The 14,332-nt window shown below is 58.3% G+C and overlaps 7 protein-coding genes across 7 annotated transcripts; 4 read left to right on the top strand and 3 right to left on the bottom strand.

Moving 5' to 3' along the window:
- Nucleotides 1-988: 988 nt before the first annotated feature.
- On the top strand, nt 989-1,581 carry SPRG_04698 (hypothetical protein; the record flags this gene model as incomplete). Its single annotated transcript, XM_012343104.1, has 2 exons — nt 989-1,454; nt 1,559-1,581. 2 exons carry the CDS (start codon nt 989-991, stop codon nt 1,579-1,581), a joined length of 489 nt encoding a protein of 162 aa, XP_012198494.1.
- A 57-nt stretch (nt 1,582-1,638) lies between these two features.
- On the bottom strand, nt 1,639-2,957 carry SPRG_04699 (hypothetical protein). Its single transcript, XM_012343105.1, has 5 exons — nt 2,876-2,957; nt 2,296-2,828; nt 2,125-2,243; nt 1,976-2,072; nt 1,639-1,922 (listed from the first exon to the last, which is right to left on the bottom strand). Exons 2-5 carry the CDS (start codon nt 2,719-2,721, stop codon nt 1,665-1,667), a joined length of 900 nt encoding a protein of 299 aa, XP_012198495.1. The 5' UTR covers nt 2,722-2,828; nt 2,876-2,957; the 3' UTR covers nt 1,639-1,664.
- Nucleotides 2,958-3,548: 591 nt separating this feature from the next.
- SPRG_04700 (hypothetical protein) lies at nt 3,549-5,421 on the top strand (the record flags this gene model as incomplete). The annotated part of the gene is made up of 8 exons (XM_012343106.1): nt 3,549-3,733; nt 3,775-4,177; nt 4,221-4,290; nt 4,338-4,477; nt 4,529-4,612; nt 4,675-4,923; nt 4,980-5,210; nt 5,260-5,421. The coding sequence occupies 8 exons, from the start codon at nt 3,549-3,551 to the stop codon at nt 5,419-5,421; spliced, it is 1,524 nt and encodes a 507-aa protein (XP_012198496.1).
- Nucleotides 5,422-5,493: 72 nt separating this feature from the next.
- On the bottom strand, nt 5,494-8,664 carry SPRG_04701 (hypothetical protein; the record flags this gene model as incomplete). The annotated part of the gene is made up of 11 exons (XM_012343107.1): nt 5,494-5,841; nt 5,892-6,016; nt 6,065-6,199; nt 6,264-6,354; nt 6,408-6,856; nt 6,905-7,271; nt 7,315-7,483; nt 7,530-7,702; nt 7,755-7,828; nt 7,876-8,260; nt 8,306-8,664. The coding sequence occupies 9 exons, from the start codon at nt 8,662-8,664 to the stop codon at nt 6,122-6,124; spliced, it is 2,145 nt and encodes a 714-aa protein (XP_012198497.1). The 3' UTR covers nt 5,494-5,841; nt 5,892-6,016; nt 6,065-6,121.
- A 924-nt stretch (nt 8,665-9,588) lies between these two features.
- Nucleotides 9,589-10,595, top strand: SPRG_04702 (40S ribosomal protein S2). Its single transcript, XM_012343108.1, has one exon. It carries the CDS (start codon nt 9,628-9,630, stop codon nt 10,408-10,410), a length of 783 nt encoding a protein of 260 aa, XP_012198498.1. The 5' UTR covers nt 9,589-9,627; the 3' UTR covers nt 10,411-10,595.
- A 984-nt stretch (nt 10,596-11,579) lies between these two features.
- Nucleotides 11,580-12,776, bottom strand: SPRG_04703 (hypothetical protein; the record flags this gene model as incomplete). The annotated part of the gene is made up of 3 exons (XM_012343109.1): nt 11,580-11,811; nt 11,862-12,049; nt 12,099-12,776. The coding sequence occupies 3 exons, from the start codon at nt 12,774-12,776 to the stop codon at nt 11,688-11,690; spliced, it is 990 nt and encodes a 329-aa protein (XP_012198499.1). The 3' UTR covers nt 11,580-11,687.
- A 739-nt stretch (nt 12,777-13,515) lies between these two features.
- Nucleotides 13,516-14,068, top strand: SPRG_04704 (hypothetical protein; the record flags this gene model as incomplete). Its single annotated transcript, XM_012343110.1, has 2 exons — nt 13,516-13,518; nt 13,568-14,068. The coding sequence occupies 2 exons, from the start codon at nt 13,516-13,518 to the stop codon at nt 14,066-14,068; spliced, it is 504 nt and encodes a 167-aa protein (XP_012198500.1).
- Nucleotides 14,069-14,332: the final 264 nt, after the last annotated feature.

The raw sequence follows: 14,332 nt of genomic DNA on the forward strand, positions 1-14,332 counted from the left end.
ATCGAGACGCTCTCTGTGGGAAAGCGTCGCCAAATACTAAACACGTGCTGTGGATCAACTTGGCGCCGAGTTTGGCGCGAGTCGCACAGTGCCCTTCCATGCCTACGTTCGAGTGGACTTCCTTGTTGCAGCCATTCGTGGAGCAGAGCGACTCGCTTCAACCCTTGATATAGCACTAGTCTATCATAGGACCAACTACACGTGACCACCAGTTGTCCGACCCAAAGCCGATTTCATGTCTGAGAGTAGCCGCCAGCGTCGCTCACTCTTCGTAGTATCCGTGCAGGGCGAAGCGTTGCCAGCGGACTTTGGTGAAGTGTATCAAAGCGCAAGCGAAAGAGTATGGTTTCGTAATCCATCAAGTAGTTCAAGTAGGCGTTGAAGCCCTCGACCGAGACGCCAGATATAACGACGACGGTTCGCTAGAGGTCGTCCAGTGGTGTCGTAGCTGCTCGAAGGAGACGGCGTCATCGGCCGCCATGATGGACTCGAGTGTGGCACGGGGAAGTCATTGTACGTACAATGGCGACCCACAGATAACAACCTCCAGCTCGGACAATGAGCAACGCCGGACCGTGCTTCTTCACTGTTGTCACGTGTGGCTTTGATCCGAATTGAAGTGAACGGTCTCGTTTCTTTTGAGATGCGCGCCCCGTTTTCCAATTCCAGGCAGGCCAGGTTGTTCGTCATGGACAGCGACGTTGCTCCGTTTCTATCTTGCGCCCCCATGGCGCCAAATTGCGAGTGTGTGGAGGTATCATTTGACGATGCACAACACCGCTCTCTCCGCTCCCGTCACCACGCTCGAGTCCATCACAGTGGCCGTCGAGGCCATCTGCCTCGAGCATCTCGAACACCACTTGGTGACATTCCACAATTCGTCGTCATTTCTGGGGTTTCAGTCGACCTCTTCAACGCCAACTTTGAGGATGACGAGGAAGCTCCCTTTCGCTTGCGCTTTGTCGACCTCGTCGACGGCGGCATCAATATGGACTTTCCATCGAAGGCGCACGAGGCGTTCATCGACAGATTCGAGAGCGCGTTCCTCCAGGCTTCAGGCGATGGCGGTGAGGTGGCCCCGCGTGGCTCGTTCACGGCTTCACGAGGCCGCGGTATCAAGACGAAGCAGGCCGACGCTACCTTTGGTTCAAGGCTCCCTACGCTCAACAGAGGCCCACCACCGACACTCGATGAAGGTCCATCGCGCGTGTTGCGTGGGTTCACGGACTGGGTGACGCTGGCGGCTGAGATCGGCAACTCGCAAACGTGGAGTGGGCTCGAAGTCGCGGGCAACTGGTGGTCCCACAACGTCGGCGTCGAGTATGTGCTTTCGACGCAACTCAAAAAGAACGCGAAGGAACTGAAGTACCGATTGTACAAAATCTCGCAGGTGGGCGACCTCCCGGCGCCGTCGCAGCATGGGACGCTGGCGGTCGAGAACGACGCAGCTGCATGTGATCCCACGCTCTGCATGGACACGCGAATTGGCTTGGCGATTCCTCCTGGACTGCCGTTGCTTCCTCGTACGAATGATGTTTGCAACGCGAGCTTGCTCAAGGTGCTTCAAAAAGCGCGTTGTGACAGCGAGCAGTGGGCGCCCACTCCACAAGTACACGCGACATGGACAAGGCAGGTCCATCATCCAAGAATGTCGTGTTGTCAACTTATGCACGCTTGTCGGCTTCGGCGATGACGCGCTTGACGATGGCATCGAACGCCGTCGCAGCACTCGACTTGGGGTAGGCTTCGAGGAAGCTCACGCCTTGCTCGCACGCTTGCGTGAGGTTGGCGTCCAACGGCAGGCGACCGAGGAACGGCACGTTAAATGCACTCGCCATGGCTTCGCCGCCGCCCGCCGCCGGCGGAAACACTTGGAGCTGGACAGCGTACGGGAGAAGCTCGGGGGCCTTCTCGCGCAGCACCTAACCAATCGCCATCGTGATGGGTACTGGACCGCAACCACGCATTTGAGCACCTGGAGAAAGTGAGCCGTGTCGTCCGACGACGTCGCGGGGTTGATAAACTTGACTTGGTCGAGCGACTGCTGGATCCCCGCCATGTTCTCGACGACCCTACAGGACGCCGAGAAGAAGGCTGAGCACGATTCCATGACGGACCACGTACCCGAGGACGGGGAGGTTGGTCTTGCGGCAAAAGTTGAGCTCTTTGCGGACGTCGGCCATCGCCACCTCTTGCGGCGTCGTGACAACCACCGCGCCGTCAATCTTGGTCTCCTTCATGTACTAATCGTGCCAGGCCACGTGACGATGCTGGTGCCATGCGGACAAAGGGTACCTGGACAATGCTAATGTGCTCGTCCGACGTGCCCGGCGGCGTGTCGATGATGAGGTAGTCGAGCTCGCCCCACGTCACGTCGGTCAGAAACTGCTTGATGAGGCCGCTCTTCTTCGGGCCGCGCCAAATGATCGCGTCGTCTTGGTTGGGCAGCATAAAGCCAATCGACATGACACCGAGGTTGTCATCGACGTACACGGGCGACCAGCCGTCGTTGCTCTGGTGCACTTCTTGGCCGCTCAGGCCCAGCATGCGGGGCACGCTCGGGCCCGTAATGTCCACGTCGAGGAGCCCGACCTGGTGCCCCATGCCGGCGAGGCCAAACGCGAGCTGGCAACTCACGGTCGACTTGCCGACGCCGCCCTTCCCGCTCAGCACCAAGATGATGTGCTTGATGTCCTTCAGGTGGTTCTTGACCTGGACCATCGTCGGGTCCGGGAGCTTGGTCGCGCCGCTCGCGCAGAGGTTCTGATTCGGGCAGCCTGCGCAGCCGCTGGCCTTGCCGGCTTGATCGCTCTGCGTGCCCACGCAGCCTACGCCACATGGTTCATATCGTCGCCGCCATGCCCATCCACCCTACCATCGTTCGTTCGCGTCCGTCGGGCGGTCCATCTTGATCTTCTTGTCGTTTGGGAATTATCCACCTGCCACTTGTTCAGGAACCCGCTTTCTTTGTCTCTTTGGCGATAGACACGTTAATTGCGCAAACCGAGGCGTTGTACTAAAACGCCGCGTTAAAGATGTTTAACGTATCACGTTTTAAACCAGACGCTTCGGAATCCCAGTTGCCGGATCGGTGCCGAAATCGCGGGGTTTCCGAGTCCTTGCCCGCGACAGCTTCGCTTGCGCTCTGCAAGCCACCAAGTATATTCTTGTAGCTTCCATAGGATGTATAGGACGCCCTTTTTCATTGCTCTTGAGGCTTGGTCTGTTTACTGGTGGAAACGCTCTTTTCGTGAAGTCCCGATATCGGAAATTCCACCGAAAACATGGCCTTTAGTAGGTATTAGTTGACTACAATGTGATCCGTACCTTGGAGACAAGTAAGCATACTAGGAGCTATACCAAGGACGTCGCTTCAGCGCTCCGTGATGCAAGTACGACGATAGGCGTGGCGTTTGGGCAGCTCCGGCATTGAATTGAATTTTATTATTAAAATATCCAATATCTTTTTTTGAAATTTCAAACCTTGCAAATCAGAGACGCGGCAAAGTATAAAGCGTGAGAGGTTCCTCCAAGCCGTATACCGGACGATGGGCTGGACCGACCGCTTGGGGCCGCGCTGGACGCATGACGACGTCCGCGCCTTCTTCCACCTCTTCCGCGCAAACATGGAGCTCATGAAGACCAAGCCCGACGAGGCCATCGCTGCCATCGCGAGCGAGCTGCCGGCGCGGACGCCCGACATGGTCCGAGCCCTCGTCGCCATGCACAAAGGGTACGCATCGGGATGGATCGCTCGCAAGCAACGTCGCGTAGGTTCCTCTCGCTGCCCATGGCAACCGACGAAGGCCTCTACGCGATCCTGACCGACCATTACAACGCGCAGGTCGAGTGGGAGCGCGAGGCTGCGATGAAGGTGACGGCGCAAGCCACCAAGCGCACGCAGCCGCGAAAACCGCTCAAGCGCCGGAGCCTTCGCTCGAGCGAGCGCAAGCTCTTTGTCGCTGCGATCGACGAGGCGTTCTTCGAGCACAGCGAGTTCCAAGACTGTCTTAGCCAAATGAACATGGCGCATGTCCAGCGGGCCAAGCGCACCGAGTGGTCGGCGATCCGCCTCTCGATGGGGCATCCGCGCCGCTTTAGCGCCACGTTTCTCAACGAAGAACGGCAAAAGCTGTACCGGTACCGCAACGTCGTCCGCTATGCGCAGCGGACCAAGGTAGGCATGCCTGTCTGCGGGATCGGACGACGAATGCGCGTAGGAGTTTCCGACCGACATTCGATTCCCATACAAGATCTACCACCCGCTCGCCATTGGCACCCAAGTGCGAGGTGCGCCCTTCCTCCTTCTCGTGGTGCCAACGATCTTGTGCCTGTAGTGCTGCACCCGAACAAGCTCACGCAGCGGCTCTGCGTCGGTCGCGTCTGCTCTGTCTCGACGATGGACCACTCGTACGAGGTCATTGTGACGTACGCCGACCACAAGGAGATCCTCAACTGCCCCGACACTTCGGTCATGGTACGAAGACCAAGATATAAAGACAGGCGTGCACTGAACGCAACGACGTAGCTCGTCGAGAGTCCGCAGCCGTCGCTCTTGTACTGGCAGCAGCAGCCGCTCAAGGTCACGGTCGCGCCGGCCGTCCACACGACAGTGCGCGTGTATCCCAAGCCCGAAGAAGGCATCGATCGGCCGCCGTTCCTCTCGGACGCAAGCGTGACGAAGCGGACTTTTGCTGCGATGCGCGCGGTCACAACGCTCTTGCAGCGAAAGGAATGCTCCTCAGCGCCCTCGCGCGCATGAACGACCGCGCGCTCGTGCTCCTCGCCGACCCGTCGACCACGTACGCGGGCCTCGTCCACTTTCAATCGCAGTACGCATGGGTGATTGTCAACCTCGACACGACCAACGATGTGCTCGCGGCGGCGCTGCATCGGCTCCAGTCGGTCCAGCACACACCGGCGGTGCGTCGTCTCGCCAAGCATGTACGAGATGGATACGTAATCCGGTTGTGTGGTAGGAATCGCTCCTGATGGAGCCGCACGGGCTCGAGTCGAGCTTGAACCCGCAGCAGATTGGGTGGGCGCACCAGTTCCTCACGGCCGCCCACGAAAAATCGCGGTCGCTCGTCGCGACGTCCATCCAGCGGCTCGCGAAAGACGATCGTGCGATGTCCATCTCGTCCAAGACCAATGACGTGCTCATGGGCTGCATGGACCTCGTCCTAACGCTCCAATGCGCAGCCAACAGTGTACGTCGCGTTGACACGCTACTGGAAGCGAAGACACGTCGTTTGCTAGAAGGACGACCGCCAGCTTGCGCCCGTCGTGCTCCACAAGCTACTCGACCGCAACTTGGAGCACATCATGCCGCGGTCGCAGGCCAATATGAGCTTGTACCACGAGATCTGCCAGTCGGTCGAAGTGCTCAAGAGTGTGCTCATGCACCCGCCATCGTCCTAGTTGCTCGGCAAATGCTACCATGTTCTTGATCCGTTTGGATGCGTGCTTGGTTGTCGCATCCGCTGCGTCTTTTGCAGGCAATCATATGTATTGTTGTGTGGGGTCCTAGAGCCACACGGGCTCGTCCGTGTGGTGCGGCGTCATGTTGACGTCGACTTGACGCGACTCGGACTTTGTTTTGAAGAGCATCGGGGAGCTGCCCATCATCGGGATCGGCTTGAGCGCTTGGTTGCTCGCGAAGAGTGCCATGACCTGGTACGCGTTCTGCGCGTCGCGCGGGTGGTGGCTCGCGACCACGTCGTCGTCGTCATCGACGTCCGTGTCGGCAAACATGATGATCTGGCGGCACTTTTGCTCAAACCGGCGCTGGTACGTGTCCGGCTCGATCGCCGAGATGCCCGCGGGGTCGCTGCGCTTGAGCTACAGCCATCAAAGCGTTCATACGTCGGTATAGAAACATGTCTCGGTACCCAGGTCTTCATGAAGCGCTCGAGCTTCTTGTCAAAGTTCCACGTCTGCAAGATGTCGATGATGCCAAGGCAGTAGTACCCAGGACCCGTGATCGTGTCACACACGTGCAGCGACGAGCTGCTGTCTACATCCACAAGCTCAGATTATCAATGTATCAGGGCGATATATGTACCGTTGCCGGTGGACGACGCGGCCACGTCCACCTTGTACTCGACGTCGACGACGCCGATCAAGAGCGAGTAGTCCATGATGCCAAGCGAGCACAAAAATAGCGAGTCGGCTTGGAGCTGACGAAAGAGCACTCGGCCTACAGCATTAGGTTGGTTGAAAGTCGAACGCCGTCGTTGCGGTTGGAGAGAGATGGATGGTACCTGGCGCGCGGCCAATGCGAAGGCGCGTGCGCAGATCGTCGTCCTTGAGCACGACGTTGGGCTCATGCGGGCCGGCCATGTTGGGACACGACTATGTAAGATGTGCAGAAGCGGTTTGGAGAATCCAATGGAAGCGTGTCGTACCTGCTTCTTGGCGACGATCGACGTGTAGTAAAACTGTAGCGGCACTTGACCTTGGTGCCTTCGCGCGGGTTTTGGTAGCTGCGATTGACCCAGCTGCCCTTGATATCGTAGCGATGGTGGATCTCTTGGCCCGAAGACGCAAAGAGGTTTTCCATCACGACAAAGTAAAAGTCGTTGCCGTACAAAGTGATCCGAAAGCAGCCATAGAAGCGCGTCAGCACGCTCTTCTCCTCCGACTTGAGGTACTCGACGTACTCGGGCGCAATTTTGATGAGGAACCGCGCCTCGGCTTTGACCATGCTCTTGACAATGAACCGCATGTCCTTGCTAAAGAAGAGGAACGCGCCGCTCGCACCCTCGCTGATGCTTGGCTTGGTCGCTTCCTCGAACGACTTGACAAAGTCTTCGGTCGTGACGTCAAAGTGCCCACGAAGCGCCGCAAAAGTACTCTAGTATCGACTCGTGAGCCATCATGCGATGCTCAACGGTCGTTGTACCGGGCGGTACGACGTAAACTTGACATGCGACAAGGTCTGGCGGCGCGCCTTGCGCTCGTCCGGCGACTGAATGTGGTTCTTCGTCGTCGTCGAAGCTTGGACCGCGTTGGCCACGATCGTGAGCCGGAGGTCCGTGGACGGGTCGTCGGTGCTGCCCTGCGCCGTCGGGCGCCGCGACGGCAACTTGTGCTCGAGGTCGGCCTCTTCGATCGCACGGGTCATGCCCTTGACCGTGTACTCGAGCAAGTCTTGCTGGAGCGACGTGTTGAGCTGCGCGCTCACGTTGATGTCGATCGACGCCTGCGAGAACTGGAGCCAGGTTGGCACGATCTTCTCGGCGGGGTTGATCATAAACCACAGAAAATACCTAATTGCATGCTGGCATGCGCGACATTGTTCCAAAGACGTACGTGACGATGCCACGGCCCGCGACGACGTAGCAGTAGAGCTTGAAGAGCGACGACGGGCGGAGGTCCTTCACCGGCGCGTTCGCACTGAACGAGACGGCGTAGACCGTAAAGGTAATCGTCCAGTAGACGGCCCAGCTAATGATACTAAGCGCGCCGTCGCGGAGCATGCCTAGCCTATGCATCAGAGTCGTGTCGTGAGGACACTCGCTCTCTACCCTTGCGCGTTTCCATGGTCTTGGAGATGCCGTGGCGCAGCCGCTTGAGACCCATGAAGAGCACGTAGAAGGCGAAGAGATAGAAGATGACCATCCAAATGAAGAAGGACGACCACGTCGAGAGGTTGAACTGGAAGAACGAGTTGGTCGCAGGGTCATAGCCCGTTTCGAAGCTAGTCCATGGGCATGACGACAAATGGCACGGAAGAGGATAGATGCACCTACCGCTTGGCGCGGGTCCAGCAAAACTTGCCCTCGGCGATGCCATAGAGGCGCTCGGGGAAGAACGACATGAAGCACTATCGATGGATGAGCCAACGTCCGATGGTGCGAGATGCGAGGATACCGAGAGCACGATGGCGAACGAGTAGACGCCGATGATGTACCGACGACGGTTGTGCTTGACGCTTCCAAACGGGTTGTTGAGCGAGAGCATGAGGTCGAGCGCGAGCATGAAGAACCATGCGTCGGCCGCGATGAAGAGAAATTCCGTCACGCCCGAGAGGTACTGGCACGACTGCGGCAGCGAGACGTCGTAAAAGTCCCAGTAGATCCACAGCGGGTCGAGGAGGAAGCGCAGCGAGAGGAGCAAGTCCATGACCGCGCGGTAGTACAGGAGCGGGTTCGGGTGGCGCTGGAACGAGTGCACGCCGTGGAACGTGATGATCACGACGCTGTTGGTGAGGAACGTTTGCGCTGCGCCCATGACGAGGCCCGGGTTGATCTCGTGCCTAGCGCTAAATGAGCCATGGAATGTATGGAGCGGATCGATGTACCCTTCAAATGACACGACCGAGAAGGCGACGATGAAGGTGGCCAGCGTCACGAGAAAGCCGTACATGGCGACGACGAGGCCCGACCGCGTGAGGCCGCGCAGGTTGAAGCCCTCGGCGAGGACCGACCGCAGCGACGTGATGTTGCCGCGGCTGCTCTCTTCCTCCATGACGGTGAGCTCAAAAGATTGGCACACCTCCGCGTCATGCAGCACGTCGACCTCGCCGGGGCGGCCGAAGAAGCTCATGCGCCGAGAGCTCGACGAGTGGCTGGCCTTGGAGTCGCGGCTCTGTGACCGCTTCGTCGACGTCGTCGAGTCCGAGGGCCCGCGGAGGCTGCTTGGCGGCCCGTCGGATTCCATCGTCTCCAGCGGCTGGCAAGTCGAACAATAAAAAGTGGCCGCCAGCTGCTCCATACAAAATCCAAGATAAAAATACAAACCCACAACACTCGGATCCAAAATTCAGCAACTTTTGCTCGCATTGACCATGCTCCTTCCTCGTCGGGGTCGCTGGCGTCCATGGAGGCTGTGTATCGTCGTACTCGTCGTAGAGAGATCATGCTAGAACCATTCGAATGGTCGAGAGGACAAGCTTTACAACCCGCCACAACGGCTATCATTCATCACCTCCGCCTAGCCCTACAGTACTCGCTGCAGCATGGCGAAGCTTCGACGTCCACACACATTGCACTGCAATGTGTATTCACCGAGAAACCTTCAAGCCCTACGACGACTCGCCTTGTAGCAAGGAGAGAACTCTCTTATTGTAGCAACGGCAAACTGGTCCATACTATGCCATCATCCTGGGAAATTGGCGCCAAACGCAATACATGCGTGAGGATATGACCTCGAGCATGGCACCTCCGCCGCCTTGATGAGTCCGAAGCTCATATCCATCCAGTGCTACAAGCTAAGATGATGCGGGCTCTAGACAACAACTCAACACAAGCAGCCATCCAAGACCGAGGACGAGCGACGAGCCACTTCAACCCGTGCAACCTTCGACAAGAAAAAAGGTATTTTCGTGGTAAAATGAAGTCCACTAGCCCAAAATAATTCCATTACGGGTAGCACGTGATTCATGCATCTTGGCAACTAGTACACGGCCGCCAAGCCTCGTGCATCCGCCCAAGGCACAATAGGTTGTGGTGATCTCCGGATACAATTGTCGTATCCGTAGGATCGGGTCTTCTAACGAGGTGTGGGTGCTGATTGGCGGAAAGTCGACTCGAAATTGGCTGGTGCAAACTACCTGGCGGAAATAATCGGTCGCGGGTCTCGAAATCACTTTGAATTTTTTCGTCCGAATCAAGTAAAAAGAAAATGGCTGACGCTGCTCCCCAACAACGTGGTGGTTTTGGCCGTGGTCGCGGTGGTCCCCGTGGCCGCGGTGGTCCCCGTGGCCGTGGCCGCGGTCGCCGTGACGAAGGCAAGGAGGGCTGGACCCCCGTGACCAAGCTCGGCCGCCTCGTTAAGGAGGGCAAGATCGAGTCGCTCGAGCAGATCTTCCTCTACTCGCTCACGGTCAAGGAGTCGGAGATTGTCGACTACTTCCTCAAGGACCGCCTCAAGGACGAAGTCATGAAGATCATGCCCGTCCAGAAGCAGACGACGGCCGGCCAGCGCACGCGCTTCAAGGCCTTCGTCGCCGTCGGTGACCACGCCGGCCACATCGGCCTTGGCGTCAAGTGCGCCAAGGAAGTCGCGACCGCCATCCGCGGCGCCATTGTCCAGGCCAAGATGTCGCTCGTCCCGGTCCGCCGCGGCTACTGGGGCAACATGTCGGGTCTCCCGCACACGGTCTGCAACAAGGTCACGGGCAAGTGCGGTTCGGTCCGCGTCCGCCTCATTCCGGCCCCCCGTGGTACGGGCTTGTGCGCGGCCCCGGCCCCGAAGAAGCTCCTCGGCATGGCTGGTATCGAAGATTGCTACACGTCGGCGCGCGGCCACACCCGCACCCTCGGCAACTTCGTCAAGGCCACGTACTACGCTCTCCGCAACACGTACTCGTACTTGACGCCCGACCTCTGGGCCGAGAACAAGTTCGGCAAGACCCCCTACCAGGAGCACGCCGACTTCCTCTCGAAGGTCATTGCCAAGAAGTAAATCTTGACAAGATTCAAGGATTGACGGGGGAGAGCGCACGGACGAGCGCTACGGTGCGTAGGTGTCGACCCCCGCCATTGACGACTTGTAGAGTAGAGAGGCAGAATGGGAAAGCTAGTTTGGCTGCAGTTGCGTAGGTGGCGACCCACTCTGTAACTCTAATTTATCGAGCTGTTGATGCACAACTTGTCTCTCTAGTCCACTCCACGCTAGCACGTAATGCAATGCAGTGGCCCGTGAGTAGACGCACTCGTCAAGAGGCAAGCCGACCTGAGGCTATCTCTGCGTGGACTGGAGGTATGGCGTTGACGATGTCACTGCTCCCGCCAGTTATGCAGGGGTTGACCAGCTACGAGCCGCGGCAGTTGTCCAAGAAGCGCAAGAAACAGCACTACGTCGCTTCATTGCCGCCTAGGCGATGACGTGAACTGGTCGCTGCTACTACACATGTACACTCGCTGATGTCCTGCGACTTGTCGGCGACATCTTTCATCGGCGAGAGCACCACGCGCTAGGGGTGCATGAGCTTTTCCTTGGTTTCCGCAGCGAAATACGCGTGCCGAGTGTTCTCACACGGGGCCATTTCCGAATGATGGCGGCTGGGATCCAAGGCTGGCATTCCATGCGTCGCCCGCGCCTCACGGGCAGATTGAAGCCACTGCGCGCCACACGCACAGAGCGACGTGCGCGCAACTTCAACTGACACTGATGCGTCGCGTCTTTCCGCTTGATCGCGAGACGAACGCCATGCCCGTACTCGCCCTCATGCACGCGTTGGTGACCAAGTTGCGATCACGGACGCTCGGAACTGCGGCACGGGGCCTCTCCACGCCAGCGTCAAGCTGCACATGCAAGCGCTGCTCCGGGACGAACACGCTGCGATGCGTGCGATTCTATTGCACGACGATACGCGAGCAACCAGCTGAATATACCTGGCCCGAGCGTGACGCTGTACGAGGCAGACGCGATCCGCAGCGCAGACAGCCACGGGACAATGCAAGACGACCTTGCGCGCGCATCCGTTGTACTACCTTGCGTAGTACGTCCACCATGCAGGCGCATGCAGTTGGCGGTGCTTAGGGGCCCATCGACATGAGGACGCTTACTAATTTTCAATACGGTGTCATCGTTCTCTGTCTGTGCTTTCCCTGTGCGTTGCTCTTGGTATCCTCACCGACGGGGCTTTTCGGTGCACTCGAGTTGGGGCATGTCGACACCGTTGGAGACACAGACCTCGAGATAATATTAGGATACGAACACATCAATCTGTCTACAAATCAGGCGCCAAAAACGTCCTGGAGCTTGCCGGTCGCGACGAGGACGATCCAGAGGATGCCCACGAGCACCGAGAGCATGGACGAAAACACCGCAATACCATACGCGATCCGGGCCGACCGCCGACTACATTTACAATTGCATGAGAAAAAACGACGAAGGCAGAGACATTGTACCCGAGTTGCGCCGTGGCTTCACCGTAAAAGGCGGCAAAGAGGCCCATGATGAGGATCGAAGTGACACAAAACGACCCGAGGTACGCGATCGACTTGGTCCAATTGTGGAGGCCGACCGCGGGCAGGACGCCGAGGATGCCGCCCGGGCCTGCGATGCCGTGGACGATGCCGACGCAGAGCGCGGTCACCTGCAGAAAAGTGTGCGTCACGACGTTGAGAGACGAGGGCGAAGACTACCTTTTGCGTCGCGGGGTTGTCCATGTTGATGGTGGGGAGGCACGACCGGCGGCCGCAGACCGGCGCCGGACTGTGCACGAGCGCGCTCTGCTCTTCGAGTTGCGCCTCGAGCGCGCCTTCGATCTCGTCCAAGTCGAGCTCTTCCATCTCGTCGTCAATGTCGGGCACGGTCGGCGACCCCGTGCTGGATGTGATTGTGGCTTCGTCTTCGGACGTTGTCCCGATCGGCGCCAAGTGGATCTCCTTGAGATCGGCCTCCGAGTCGCTCGACGAGTCGACGTCGGGGCACTTTTCGTACGACCGCGTCTTGGCCGGCGTCGTGTTGGTCGTGTCGAGCTCGGCGAGCGTCGCGAGGTACTTTTTGTGCCCGCTGTAGAGCCCATAGCCGCCCAATGCGACCATGAAGACGCCGACAATGACGTCCGTCACGATCGTGAGCTTGTCCAAGTTGAGCTTTCCATCGAGGAGGATGAAGAAGACGGCCATGAGGATGAGCCCGATCGAGTGGCCCATGCCCCAGCGCATGCCCAGGGCGAAGGACCGCCAGGAGGAGCCTGCGCTCAGCGTCGCGAGCGCGCTAAGGTGGTCGGGCCCCGTCATGACGTGGATGACGCCGAAGAGGACGCCGGTGCCAACGAGGCCTGCCACGGACGCGTCTTCGAGCCCGTGGGGTGTCATGCTTGGGAAGTGTATTTATATCTGTCACTCGGCACGGGGCGGATTCCTAATTAGGACTTATACAAATCCCTAGTATGTGTGTGAGATTCGGTCCGAAAAACCGATTTCAAGCACCCGCGCGAACTGGCAATCTGAGTTTGCTGTCCGCCATGGACCAATCAGAGCGTCGTATTTTGAAAGATCCGAATCGAACACCACCTGCTTCGGCGACGCCGCAGTTCCTCGGGCAGTGCATTCTGGCGCTGCAAGAATGCAGGGCCATGCCCAAAGACGACGAGCACAAAGAGATGAAGGTGCAGTGAATAGAGGTGAAATCGTTTTTATTACGTTTGCACTACGGGTGTCTTAAACCGGCAATGCAGTCGCTGCGGTAGAGAACTCCTTGGTCATTGTGCCATGTGGCTCATGCATGTAATATAATACTACATGTGCACGCGTTCTCTTGGGCTGTTCGCTTTGCAGATGCGTCGTCGCTTTCCCACGTCTTCCCGCAATCGACGCCATCTCAGCACCAGTTCATATCGCCGCGAGCAACCACGGCAAGGATGCAGCTCGACGTTGCGCACGAAATCTTTGGCTTTTGGACCAATCCGCTGTCGTGTCGCTGCGCCAATCGGCGGGCCGAGATCTTTTGAAAAGCCACGCATTTTGGCCAATGGCAACCGGCCTCCTTCCACACCGTACAAACCAAATCGGTGGCGAGTAGTATTCACGGGTCCTTGCGACGCCTCCTTCGACCATGGTACGCGTCATGCATGCTTCGACGGCGAAGAAGCTCATGCGCTGTCTAGGTGATGAACAAGAGCAGTAAGATGCTCAACTACATCAACTACCGCATGAAGGTCACGCTCGCGGACGGCCGCGTGCTCATCGGGACCTTCATGGCCTTTGACAAACACATGAACCTCGTCCTTGGCGACTGCGAGGAGTTCCGGACCCTCAAGAACAAGGTCAAGAACGCGACGTCCGCGTCCCTCAAGGAAGAGCGCGTCCAGAAGCGCATGCTTGGCCTCGTCCTCCTGCGCGGCGAAAACGTCGTGTCGCTCACGGTCGAGTCGCCGCCGCCTGCCCACGAAGCGGAGGGTCTTGGCATCATGGGCCCGGGCGTGGCGCGCGCTGCGGGCCGTGGCCTTCCTGCCGCTCCTCTTGGTGTGCCCATGGGCCTCGCTGCGCCCATGCGTGGCATCGGTGGTCCCGGCGGTATGCTGCATCCCGGGCAAGTTTTGTTGCACATGTGCATCTTGCGCGTCGAGCCGATATTGATCATAACGGGAGGCGGGGGTCGATCTTGAATATGTCCGATACCCGCGTTCTAAGTTCACCTTCCAGTTCGTTCCCACGATAACGACTAATGAACTGGCGGGAGTACCGACGAGGCTGCATCGGGGTAGCGGTTTGGAAAGGTCAGGGAGACGGACCCGGTGTCGGGGGAATAATGAGCAAAAGGCTCTTTGAATGGGTCTCGCGGCGTGTTGTGCGGCAACCTTAGGGGATGGGTTTTGTCGTGTATTGTTGTTGTTGTGTTATTTGTTTCGTCTTATTTTTTTCTTCTCGTA

The sequence above is a fragment of the Saprolegnia parasitica genome, assembly GCF_000151545.1.
Source record: "Saprolegnia parasitica CBS 223.65 unplaced genomic scaffold supercont2.12, whole genome shotgun sequence".
Classification (NCBI taxonomy): Eukaryota; Oomycota; class Saprolegniomycetes; order Saprolegniales; family Saprolegniaceae; genus Saprolegnia; species Saprolegnia parasitica.